The sequence below is a fragment of the Thamnophis sirtalis genome, unplaced genomic scaffold (assembly GCF_051295495.1).
Source record: "Thamnophis sirtalis isolate CommonGarterSnake01/CBP01778 unplaced genomic scaffold, rThaSir2_p1.2 scaffold_8, whole genome shotgun sequence".
In the NCBI taxonomy this organism is placed as follows: Eukaryota; Metazoa; Chordata; class Lepidosauria; order Squamata; family Natricidae; genus Thamnophis; species Thamnophis sirtalis.
In genome coordinates, this window is record NW_028261388.1 from 44,781,405 (window position 1) to 44,795,450 (window position 14,046).

General features: G+C 36.4%; 1 protein-coding gene across 1 annotated transcript in view; it reads right to left on the bottom strand.

The window, feature by feature from the left end:
• The window catches only part of SAMSN1 (SAM domain, SH3 domain and nuclear localization signals 1), an 82,106-nt gene that overhangs the window by 20,395 nt on the left and 47,665 nt on the right, over positions 1 to 14,046 (bottom strand). The window contains exons 8-9 of the mRNA XM_087722046.1: positions 2,336 to 2,407; positions 1,098 to 1,250 (exon numbers count right to left, since the gene is read on the bottom strand). Coding sequence (XP_087578172.1) covers positions 1,098 to 1,250; positions 2,336 to 2,407 — 225 coding nt within the window. The remainder of the gene's footprint in view (positions 1 to 1,097; positions 1,251 to 2,335; positions 2,408 to 14,046) is intronic.

Sequence of the window (14,046 nt, forward strand, 5' to 3'; positions counted from 1 at the left end):
CAGAAAATTTTCTAAATTCATACAGTACAGATGTAACAAGTAAGATGGCTGCTTTTACAAATATTTCCATGAAAGGAATTCCAGTGCAATTTTACCTTCACAATATAAATCTTCTGGAGAAGGAGGAACAGAGGCAAGGAAAGCCTTAAGCACCTCTTTCTGCTTCTTTATCTATTAAAATTGTATCACTAGTTTTTTGCTGCATGCCTTTCCATCATGATATCCTTACACATAACCTCCTGAGTATTCATTAAAGCTGTAATTATGAGTTATGTAACTTCTGGAACAAATTACTTATATTTATAAATTTGGAGTCTGAAATTGGTCTTTTTGGATAACCTGGATAGGAAGGAGCATGTTTTTCTGTTTTATCTTTGAAAAAAGGAAAGCCCTGAGAGGAAGTTATGGTTTGCACAAAAAACAAAATTTTGCTATACTCTCATGATATGATACTTTCATTGGTTCTTTGGAAGAACCAAACACATTTTCTCATGGAAAGCCAGAATTGTTGTTCCATGGCTGTGGTGTGAGAGTATCTATGGAATATAAATAGAGGAACATGCCTGCAAGGATCTAAGATTTAGTCAATGAGTTATCCACCAGGTTTTTTTTTCTTTTTTCTTTTGCTATAACACAATTACTTTGCTTTTTCAAATTTGGCCCAATAGAAGATATTTATTAATAATCTTAGCTAAAGACATTCCCAGTACCTAGCAGCAAAAAACTTAAAATTCAGGCACCTTATATTAACCCTTAAATTTCTTTTATTTGCCATATATTTAGATATGGAAAATTGCAAGTATGCAAGCAAACCACAACAAAATGATGGTTAAAATAAAGTGTGTTTTCTGTCTTCTTCTTGCTTTGTCCTTTTTTGCTTGTTTGTTTGTTTCAATCTTTCTGAGTAGATGGTGTAGTGGAATTGTAAATATATGCAATTTGCATAATTAGAGTCATAGTTGCTGTAGTTGGCTAAATGCTTATTTTACGGAAAGATTAAATTAAAATTATATATAATTTCCCAAGAACTTGCATAAAAAGGAACAAAAATGGAGCCTGAGTCTCAGGGTACAAAATAGTAAATTAAAAAAGTTTACCATTTCCTCTGAAAGCGCCCTAATGTACTTTTTACCCATCTTTTTCTTCATAGTCATGGAAATGGCTCGCATCTTTTTTCCAATGCTTCCTCCATTGTTGGGTTTGTTTTGTCTCAATTCTGTGGCATCACATGTGGCATACACTTCATCTAGCTATTTAAAAAGAGGGCAAGAAAGAAACACTTTTAATAATTATATATACACACATGCACTATTTGTGTGTATGTGTGTATATATATATATAACTGGTTGTATAGAGTGAATTGAAGCAGATCACTCATATGTGTCATAAGAATTCACATGACTAGCTATTGTTTCCCAGTGCAAATTGTAAGCTCTATTCAGATAATATATTTCCCCTCTCTAAATTATGCTGTGACACAGCCAGCTATCCATAAATAATTGCAATTGCCTGCAATCAGAATTGTATATACACACAGGTTTCCACATGAACTAGAATCCTGTAATCTCAAGCTTTCCATTGTAATCAATTACATTGTATTTGTGAATGACGTGTTTATTCAGTGATGTCATAACGAAAATCATTTGCTGCATTCTACATGGCAACATATCACGTGAAATAGAGCTCCACTTCTCTCATAGCAAAAGTTCCATCAGTAAGAATCTACAAATTCAGTCACAACTTTTCTACTAAAAAATAAATGTTTTGCTTCAGTGAGAGAAGAATGTAAAAGAGATTGCCAAAGAAGTTCAAAAATCTTCATAATGCCAGAGTAACCCCAGAGCCTACAAGAGAAATATAATGCATGACATTTGGTACAAGAGATTTGTTATCACACCAACCCTTCTTTTCACTTCTTTAGGGGACTTTGAACATTTTAAAAACATAAGATCTTGACTTCTCCTACTGAAAGAGGGATAAAATTTGGCAGAGTAGCAAAATGAATCAGGATTTGTTGGTTTTATTAAAATTCTTAGGTCATGTGTGATTGTAGCATTTCAAGATCCTCAAAGCAGCAAGCACTAGTATAATTAATTAATAATACCACAGGCCCTTTGATCTTCATGCACTCTGGTTTAACAATTTGCATTTTGATTGGGTAAGGTGGAGTGGGGGTTTATTTTTTTTTCTACAACAAAATATTTTTCTCTTTTTAGAAGTCATAAACTTTAACCAAATGGAGCTAAGTTGATTATTTACAAACTATGTCTTCCATTATATATTGAAAACTCAAAGGGATGTGATATAAATGAACTAGATTGCACAATATACAAACCTCAGATGAATCATTTGGTTTTGATGTTGAGTGGTGTCTGCGATGGTCAAATTTTCCAAAGCTGCTTGACCTCTATAAAAAGAAAATCAATGCTTATAGATACTGGATGCTGTTGTTATCTTTAAAACCGATTTACTATAATCTGGAAAATTTATTTGTCATATATACAGGGATTACTAGCAAAAAAATCCCTTAGATAAAGTAACCAGACTTTTGCAGGAAGAGAAATTATCAGTTGAGAATACTGAATTGAACTGGGTGCAAATTGCTGAATTGAAGGTAATTTCAACCATATTCACCAAATGAACTAGTATACTGTATTGTAAGGCTATATTAACCATATAAATTATGCAATTACTAACAACAATATTGTTGTGCACCATCCAGATACACTTTTGGTGAAATGGGTGGCGATACAAGTTTCATAAGTAAACAAATCACACATTCATCTTATTGCCAAACATTGTTACAATTTTAGGCCAATAAACATAATCAAAATAATAGTGATTTTAAAGTAAGAATTATATATTTATTGTTTATATAATGAAAATCACAGCATACTTTACTGAATTTATCAATCATTTCTGTTTCATCTTGTATATCTTCTATGCTGATGCTGAAAGTGTTTTATGCTAGGGGCTTAGAGAGATTGTAGGCATTTCAGCCTTTATGTAACAGTAATAGTGATCTGTAGAATAGTATACAATTGATGCTTATTGTGCATTTTACAAAGTATCATCCTTGCAGAAATTTTACTTTAGAAAGTGTTTCAAACTACTCCTACATCACACATTTACTATATTTGTTAAGCCTAATTTCTTTTACATTCTTTAAAACCAAAAAAGTTGGAAGAATAATTGATAAGCAGTATAAAATTATAATTTCAAAATTATGTAGTTCACAATGATATATAGACCACACTTGCTAGTTTCAACTTTAGTGTGAGTCTTTATTCTAGTTCATAAACCACATTGATCTCTAATTTTCAGAAGGCTAAAAATAATTTTGCAAATGGGGCTGCGTTTCCTATATGATCTTTGCACATCTAACCGAAGGAACACGTTTCTTTAAAACAAACTGATTGTAAATGTGCTATTATTTATCATAAGCAGAGGTGGTATTCAGCCAGTTCTGTCATTTATTTAGTCTTTATTTATTTAGTCACTTTATTTGTATGCCGCCCTTTTCCCTGGGGGGACTCAGGGCGGCTCACAGTTCAAAAGGGGAGGGGAAAGACAAACAATTTACAACATAAAGACACTACATCATTTAAAAACTGAACAGTCATACAATTCGAGTGTGGGTTAGAGTCTTAACCCCAGGCCAGCCGGGACAGCCAGATTTTAAGGGCGGCGCGGAAGGTCTGGAGGGAGGTGAGGGTCCGAATCTCCACGGGGAGTTCGTTCCAGAGGGTCGGAGCAGCCACCGAGAAGGCTCTCCTCCGGGTAGTTGCCAGTCTACACTGGCTGGTTGATGGAATTCGGAGGAGGCCTAATCTATGCGATCTTATCGGTCTGGTGGAGGTAATTGGCAGTAGGCGGTCTCTCAAGTACCCAGATCCAATACCATGAAGGGCTTTGTAGGTGACAAGTAGCACCTTGAAGCGCACCCGTAGATCAACAGGCAGCCAGTGCAGCTCGCGGAGGATAGGTGTTACGTGGGTGAATCGAGGTGCACCCACGATCGCTCGCGCAGCCGCATTCTGGACCAGCTGAAGTTGCTGAATACTCTTCAAGGGCAGCCCCATGTAGAGCACATTGCAGTACTCCAGCCTAGAGGTCACAAGGGCACGAGTGACTGTTGTGAGGGACTCCCGGTTCAGGTAGGGACGCAACTGGTACACCAGGCGAACCTGGGCAAATGCCCCCCTGGTTACAGCTGACAAATGGTGTTCGAGAGTCAGCTGAGAGTCCAGGAGGACTCCCAAGTTGCGAACCCTATCTGAGGGGCGTACAATTTGACCCCCCAGCCTGAGAGATGGAACACTTGGCCAATTCGTGGGAGGGAAGCACAACAGCCACTCGGTCTTTTCTGGATTGAGCACAAGCTTGTTAACCCCCATCCAGTCTCTAACAGCCTCAAGACCCTGGCTCATCACGTCCATCGCTTCATTGAGTTGGCACGGGGCGGACAGATACAACTGAGTATCGTCCGCATACTGATGGTATTTTATCCCGTGCCGTCGGATGATCTCACCCAGCGGTTTCATGTAGATGTTGAAAAGAAGGGGGGACAGGACCGAACCCTGCGGCACCCCATGCGTTAGGGGCCTAGGGGTCGATCTCTGCCCTGCGACTAACACCGACTGCGACCTGTCCGAGAGGTAAGAGGAGAACCACCGTAAAACAGTGCCTCCCACTCCCACCTCTCGCAGTCGTCGCAGAAGGATACCATGGTCAATGGTATCGAAAGCCGCCGAGAGGTCAAGGAGCACCAGGATGGAGGCATGGCCTCCATCCCTGGCTCTCCAGAGATCATCAGTCAACGCGACCAAAGCGGTTTCTGTGCTGTAGCCAGGTCTGAAGCCGGACTGGAACGGATCGAGATAACTGGCTTCCTCCAAGGACCGCTGGAGCTGAAAGGCCACCACCTTCTCAACAACCTTCCCCACAAAGGGGAGGTTGGAGACTGGACGATAGTTGTTTAAAATGGCTGGATCCAAGGATGGTTTCTTCAGGAGGGGTCTTACCACCGCCGCCTTTAAAGCGGGGGGAAAGACCCCCTCCCGTAGGGAGGCGGTAACAACCGCCTGGATCCAGCCTCGTGTCACCTCTCTGCTGTTTACAACCAGCCAGCAGGGGCACGGGTCCAGCACACATGTGGAGGCGCCAACAGCTCTCATCGCCTTGTCCACATCCTCAGGGGTAACAGCTTGAAAATCAATCCAGCGATGGCTTACCAGATTGTCCCTTAGTGCCTCGGCTGGTTCTGCAGGATTGGAGTCCAGGTCCGCCCGGAGCCGAGCAACCTTGTCCGCGAGAAATTGGATGTAATACTCAGCTCTGCCCTGCAGCGGATCGCCCGTGTCCCTCCTATTTAGGAGGGAACGGGTTATCCTAAACAGGGCGGCTGGGCGTGACTCAGCGGACGCAATCAGAGAGGCAATATGTGATCTCTTAGATGTCCTGATTGCTCGAATGTACTCTCTGGTGCAGGTTGTGCTCGGCTCGATTCGGTCATGTTCTGGAGAACCGGTAGCGGAAATTTTGAATAGTTCAGAGAACCGGCAAATAGGCTGATCCTGCCCCCCTGCCCCTACTGCCTCCCCACTGATCTTCTTTTGTTGCCCTGAACAGAAGAACAGAGCTACAAAGCAGGTTAGTGGCGTGGGAAGGGAATGGGGATTTTGCAGTAACCTTCCCCCAGGAATGGGGGGGGGAATGGGACATTTTGCAGTAACCTTCCCCTGCCATTCCCACAAAGCCATGCCCACAAAGCCATGCCCACAGAACTGGTAGTAAAAAAAATTTGAATCCCATACTGATCATAAGTAGAAACACACAAACATACCCAATACACATAAATAAGTTATCTGGAGAGTATTATTTTAATTCAAGGATTACAAAAACAAATTGCCTAAAGTCACTTAATTCCTTCATGAGTTAATATCAAATAGGATACAGATTTCTCACTAAATTGCTTGGACTTCACCTTTGTAATTGCAGTCCCAAACATCAGGAACATTGCATATAATTACAAATTGTGTGCCTGACATGCAATATAAAATGATGTAGTCTTTGTCTATTTGTAGACAAAGCTTCATATTATGCTTGATATTCAGTTTGATGTATATTCATGTAAAAATAAATTCAGTTATATTTCCTGTCAAAGATACATATTTAGTATTCAGGATTTTTCCCCTAATTACACTTACTTGACTGGTTTTCTGAAAGCCAAGCTAACTATGAATCTGATGAGGTAGCAACCAGCAGTTCCTAGGTTGGAAAGAATTTTACAGAAATATGCCTGTAGTTCAGCTCAAGGCCACCAACTGAACAACCATATGTCTGTTAACCAGTGGTGGGTTTCAAATTTTTTAAGAACCTCTTCTGTAGGTGTGGCCTGCTTTGTGAGAGTGGCTTGCCGACAATGTGACCAGGATGGGAGTGGCTTGGCAGTCATGTGACTGGGTGGGCATGCCAACTTGTAAAATGTGATGAAACTCACTTAACAATGCTCTTGCTTAGCAACCAAAATGTTGGCTCAGAAACTCTGGCATTTGAAGCATGCAAGTCTTAAAGCTGTCAGGTTACCAGACCCTTGCACCCCTAACCCTTTAGAAAAAAACCCATGGGTGTTCAAACCTGACAGCTTTAAGACTTGTGGACTTCAACTCCCAGAATTCCTCCTCTTGCTCTTCATCTTGATGATGTGCGGACGGGTGGGGGGAAGGAGCTGGAACCAGTTCTAAACGGTATTGTAGATTTCTATAGAAGAGGTTAGAACTGGCAGGAACCCACTCCTGCTGATAACTCAGAAAGATAGAAGAAAAATGCATAGAATGTAAAGTTTGGAGCATATACCTTTTTGAAAGCTTTAACTTCTTTGCATTGCAGAAAGCAAACCATTTCTCTCTCTTTGGTTTTATTCTTGCCTGAAGTAAAATCTAATTTAGCCATGTTGTATATGACAGTCTTTGGCCAAGTAATCCAGTTGTTAAGTAAGGGATTAAGTGTCTGGAGAACTGCAATTTACTGCCATGTCCTGATATGAAGGTTGACCCGATGATATTAAAAGCGTGCAAGTACTTAATAAGGAAACTTATGAAAGGTTTCTTATGAAACTCATGAAAGGCATGATTGTCATTGGTGTTGTGAATCCTTTCCCCCCAGATTGTGGCCTCAATGAACATTTCTAATCCTGCAATGTCTTTGGAAAAGCTATTTCTATTTTCATATATTACACTGATGCTTTCCCCTTCCCTAGGCACCAAGGCCTCCTTCTAATTAATTCCTCATGACTGCTACTGAAAGAAGGGGGAATAGAGATAAATTTCCTGTTCATATTTAATGCCATATCCTTAAGGGTAAAAATAATAAGGGTGGGATATAGATAGATAGATAGATAGATAGATAGATAGATAGATAGATAGATAGATAGATAGATAGATAGATAGATATAGATAAATAGATAGTTTTGTTTCATGTTAAATTGTATCCTGAAAGTTCAACATAATTAAAGCATGAATGACTACAAAATTCATAATTCAATAGAAATTAATAAATTAACTGAAAAGAACACAGACTCTGCATTTTAAAAACACCAGGAAACTTAACTTTTACACGATGCTTTAATTTTTATGCAGCGGAAAGACAGACAGACAGACAGACAAATAATTAGATAGCTATTCCAACAAAACACTGATTGGCTAAAATTGACTGATTTATATATTTGAAGAAATGAGTACAGATTAAACACTTGGAGTAAACAGTTAACATTTTACTTTAAGGGTTTTTATACCGGTCTAGTGACCAATGTCTTGAAATCTGATAAAGAACAGCTCAAAAGAATGCTACAGGCACAGGCTCCAGAAATACAGATCTATGAAGCTGGTTTGATACCATCTGCTAAATTTGTCATTCGTGATGACCATGCTGCAGGATATGGGAAAACAGAAGGGAAGAAAGGTCTGAGGAAATCACCTACCATCCTAATTAACTAGACAAGGAGCAAGTTCATGTCATGATACAGCACTTTCTGTATAGTCTGTATGCCTGCCATGAATTTTTTGGTTTTTTTTTAATGCTGGTGTAAATAGTGGGACATCAAGGAGCAAATGGGAAATAATACTTATTGCTGCTGTTTTCATACTCAACTGGAGCTTGGGGAAATCAGTTATCCCTTCAGAGTCTCATATGCTTTCTAAACAGAAGCCTTGGGCCATTTTGACATGTAATTTAGCTTAGTGTTGCTCTGCACTTATTAAACATTAATAAGGATTGCAGGGGGGGGGTTATCATTGTAGTTAATGGGTTTGTAGCACAGGAGAGCATTAAGCAGGCTTATTTCAGCATTCTGACCCCTAATTTTTTTTCCACTTCCCATTAAATAATCAATACAGCTGTCATTTTTTAAAATGCATTTTAACCCACTGTTTTAGTAAAAAAAAAAATCATGGAAGAATTGGGGCACGATAAAATATGTATCTGTTTATATGTGCCTATGAAACATGATTATTGCTTGCTTCTGCATTGCACGTGATTCACAATATTAGCCTCAGCAAATTTCAACTTCAGGAAGCTAACTTAGCAACATGCAAGCTTTCTTTCTTTCCAGTATTAGCTACGTTTTTAAAGCAAGTGCAGTCTCTTGGAAACAAGAATGGCCCATTGCTTTTGACACTGGCATTCAGAATCCCATAAGATTAAGTGATTCCTTTTGGCAGAATGGCTACATTAAGCAAATTAACCTCCCGAAACATAAATTGCTACGGGAGGGACAGGGATTGTTTGCACTCATTAAGAGCAAAACTCAGAAAACCCAAATGTTCTTTCCAAACTCTCAGATCTTTTTGATGGAAAATGCACTGGAAAATCAAAGGTTAGTCATTTGTTTTAGTTGCATTTTCCCCTTTGAAGTGTGATTCAGTGCATAGAAATCACCTTTTCCTACTGGTCAACTGATCAGACTGGAAACTGGCTTTCTACTACTATTAATAGCAGGAAATCAAGTCATCTATTTCTTTTCATAGCCAACTTGTTACCTGAACGTCTGCTATGAGGCTACTTCTTGAATTCAGAAGTGAATATCTGGATAAATTGTGTGAGAAGAATTGTTAAGGGTGTCCCTGTGCAGGTGAGTGTAAATTGTGAATTGTGTGAAGAAATACATGGACATTTGCTGTCCCAACTCCTAACCTAAAAAGCAAGCATACGTGTGTAAGCTGTTATATATGAGAGCACTAATAAATTAGAGCATCTATGCAATTTTTACTATGGTTTATTATTAATAATTATTTAATTAGAGACAATTTGAGGCCTTGTCATCTCTTGATAAGTCTGAGAAGCTTATATATAAAGGAGAAACAATACATATAAAAAGAACATGGCAAACCAAAAACAACAAACCCTCAATCCTAAACTAGAAAAAAATTAACTAAACTAAAATGGGCTCCACCCCACCCCATCCCAAAGCTTGTGAAAACAACCAAGTTTTTTGAAGCTTATGAAAAAATGGTGAGAGCCATTTTTCAGACAGCAGGCACTACAACAGAGTTGGCACACATCTTAGTTTTTATAAGAAAACATTATTTGATGGATGGGATTCAGTGCATCTACAGGTAGAAACAATTGGATTGGATTGATTATACAAACTTATGTAACTCACTAACTAGTCGGTTGAAAAGGTCCTACAATCCCCATGTTCATCTGATGTAAAACCCATTAACCACGTTTATCTATATTTCAGGCTGAATTGACATCAAAACAGTATACATGGAAAATATTGTTGCTTAGCTTGCTACAGTTCTTTATTTTGGATCAATATATTTTATCTTAGCATGAAAGTCTCTAAAAACATCAATATGATTGTCAGTCATCTCTCTCTTTCTCTCTCTCTCTCTCTCTCTCTCTCACACACACACACACACACACACACACACACACCACAAACCCTTTCAGCTTTTCATTTTTTCCAAATCTTTTAACGCGAAAGTGCTATTGAATAAAAATTTATACTGAATGTATAAATAAAATGAACAGATAGTTTTGTGCTGATGTTTTATTGTATATATATGTATATATGTATGTATGTATGTATGTATGTATGTATGTATGTGTGTATATATATATATATACACACACACACACAATAAAACATCAGCACAAAACTATCTGTTCATTTTATTTATACATTTTATTTATACATTCATTTTATTTATACATTCATACATTTATACATACATACATATATATATATATATATATATATATATATATATATATATATATATATATATATATATATATATATATATATATATATATATATATAAAATATTTTAATTTTAGAAGAATATAGTTCATCAAGTTTCTAGAACTCTTTCCAGTATTATATTATATTCCTTTATTATATTCTTATGTTGTATATTCCAGGAGTTGTCAAGATCCATTATTGGGCAAAATTAACTGTACTGCTTTCATGAGATTCAGGACAGCCTTACCTAGTTATGTTATTTTAATTCTCTATGTATCTCACAAACGTTTTGTGAAAGATATAGTATTAATAAGCTTACTCTGGCTTCGTAAAAGTGCTACTGAAATTGGTAAAGAATGAATAAGATAAGTATTTAATAGTTTGCAGTTTTGGTAAATATAGTATTTATTTTAGAAAGGATTGGCTGCTGAGTGGGCCATGATCTTATTGAGCCTTAAAGCAAAAAGCAAATATAGCTTGTGCTCATCTTTGAATAGGGTGAGATTTATCCATAGATTTTGTGCTTTATATGTACCAATTCTAATTTAACAATACAAACAAATATATATGATCATCAGATAATCCATACTTACTAACAGCAGTTGGGACCAGCAACTCCATTGCTAAGTGACACAGTTGTATAGTGAAACATCACATGACTGTACTCAACATATCGCTATATATGATATCACATGACTACGACTTGCCACGTTCTGCAGTCTTACTTATTGACTTCTCAGAAATCAGTTGTGAAAGTCATGATCATGTGACTGTGTGACACTGCAATCATCATAAATGTCTGCTGGTTACAAAACCACCTATTCCCAATCATGTGGCTGTAACAGTCAAAATTTGAAGATTGTTCATAAGTCTGCTTTTTCAATGCCATCATAACATCAACCAATTACTAAACAAGCAATCAGTAAGCAAGGATTACCTGTAGTCATTTTTTTTAATCAACATAAATGTTTCTTTGAAACTAAGATAATATCCTCAGACTTCAGTCCTTCCACATTTATTTATTTATGCTTCAATTTTATGGCCTGGATTGCTTTTTTATTGCAAAATATCTGACCATCCTTTTGTTTATTTAAGACACCAAACAGTGCTAAATGTATATGCTTGACTGAAGACCTGACATCAGAATAAGAAATCAAAATACTTCTCAGAATCATCTTCCACATGACAATATAGCATTTAAGAATACAGAATACTAAATGGCAAAAGATGGATACAAGATATATTTTGTATCTGATATATCATATTTCAGCTTTTCAAAATAGCTATTTTACAATTGCTTTTCTTTCCAACAGAAGACGTAATAAAGACATAATAAACATTTTTCTCCAAAAGACAGGCCTATATTATTATTTTGTGATATAGTTAGGAACTGCATTGGATGTTTTGACTGATAATCATATGGCACATGTTTTACTGCATGGCCTCTGCAGGACAATGACGTAAGTTTCAGTTTATTATTACACGAGAGATGGAAACATTTTCATTTTGCTTTAAGCTTTTTCTTTTGCTTTAAGCGAGTTCTGAGCAAAGTTTCCAAGTTTTCAACAAAGTAAATTTGAGTGAAAAACAGCTGTTTTGTGAAAACGGCAAACATAATTTTGCTTTCTTTTTTTCATTTCTTTCCCAAATTACATTTTAGTTACCTGAAATCACATTTTACTGTATTGATGCTTTATTTTATGTTGTTTTTATTATATTCCATATTTCATATAACAGAAATTTCTAATAATTTACTAATGTACTAATAGAAACTGATGCTGGGTTCTATTAAAGATAAGTTTATTTCAAAAAAATGATTATTCTATTTATATATGAATATGATTTTTGTATTGGCTAGTTCAGAAACTATATAAAGTTCAAACGTCCAAGAACAAGTCTATTTCTAGCTAATTCAGAATAGTATAATGTAGTGATATTAATATATATTTCTCTCCACTCTGCCTGAGTTATAACATGGTAACATGGTATGTATAGAGTCAACTTTCAATTGTTTTATTTAAAAAGGCTACCACAAGGAATAAAGAACTGAAAGTATAAATATCTAAGGAATGCCATGTTTTGACAATGAAAGCCATAAAATGATCTAGGATGAAAATATTATCAAATATTATACATGTCTAAATTTTATGTAGCTCAATTTACTAAAAGACTGTAGATATAGAAATATTGTTAACAAAAGAAACAGATAATCTAATCTTAATCCATTGTATTTTCTCCATTAAATTGTTGATAGAACTACTTGCTTATTAATAATGTATTAGTATGAATCATAATGAATCATAATGCCAGTTAATTTCTGTTCATGGAATTTAACAAAATAAGTTCTAGAAGACATTGTTTACATTACATAAAGATCCAACCTGCCCCTTCAATAACTTTCTTCATATCTTTAATACCTTGAAATAAAAAAGTTCAAATCTGACTTTTGTTTTACTGCATCTATGCAACAATGCCCTTGACTGTAAGTGATGGCCAACAATTCACTAATTCTTAGGAATATTTTTTTTAAGGTATGTGGATAGGGGAGAGGAATTTTACTACTTTTAAATGAATGTTTGATGCATCATTTTGGTTTACCTGATTAATGTGCACAGTAAACTCAGCCGCAAGCATTGTAATGTTTCTGCAAGCTTCCCTAAAGCAAAGCTTAGCCATTAATTCAGTGGCACATGTCAGCTCAGCAGAACAAGGTCACTCTTCTCCTTCAAGGGGAACCTTTTTAGAAATAATAAAACTGACAGAAAGATCTCTTTTGCATGCTTTATATCACCTGAGGTTGAGTGCTGCCATGAATATAGCAGGGCTTATAACAGCTGCAGCCCACAGCCCCCAAACCAGTGGAATCTAGACATTCTGTTGTCTTTAAAGTCATTATAGTTTTATGTGAAGATGTGTTATACATAATCTTCAATAAGCAAGGAACGAGTAAAGGAATAAAGACATTTTTAATTAGGATATTTGGAAGATAAGCTAATGAGTAAAATCATGTTGTAAGTAGAGTAGGAGACTACTAGGAACAAAGGGAAGGAAGGAATTTCGAGTGTGAATGATTCCATAGAGTATAAACTAAGTGCACTGATTTGTTTTTCAAATACTGGATCAACCATGATCTTAATTCCTTTACAAAAGAAGTCATTCCAAGATTGTTAAAAGAAAAGTATTTTATCTCTTTTTGTTCCTTCATTGATCAAGGTATTTCAAAGGCTCACTGTACTGAGCTGTATAAGAGCTGCAGACAATTGCTTATTGATTGCTTGTGCTGTTGTCCATATCTTTCTAAGGTAGGGTGATCCTGGCTCCATAGCTTCACCCGTAAACTTGGAATGCAATGCAGAAGTGAAATGGAAAAATATCTCTGAAAAAAGCCACATGATCTATGGCATAACCTCCAATATGAATATCCCAAGATGTAGAGGAAGCAACTTCAGGTATATAGCATGTAACTAGCCATATTTCCTTTTTAAAACGTAGACTTTTTTCTCTAAAGTGATTTAATGGTATAAAAACACAGATTTTCAATTTAGCAAAGACTTTTTCCTAGCTCTTTTGAGCTAAGCACAGGCATTGTGTTTTATTAATGTTTTATTTTCACAATTTTTTCTTACATACTTCTACTCTAATGTAATATTACATGATAATTAATGACATTTAATACCCATGTGACTTAATTTTCTAGTTCAAAAGGCCTGCTTAGCTTTATTGGGAAAGCAGGAAATCTGATTTTATTCCTGGTTAATTGCTTTATTGTATTATAAAATACAAACAACACATTATAG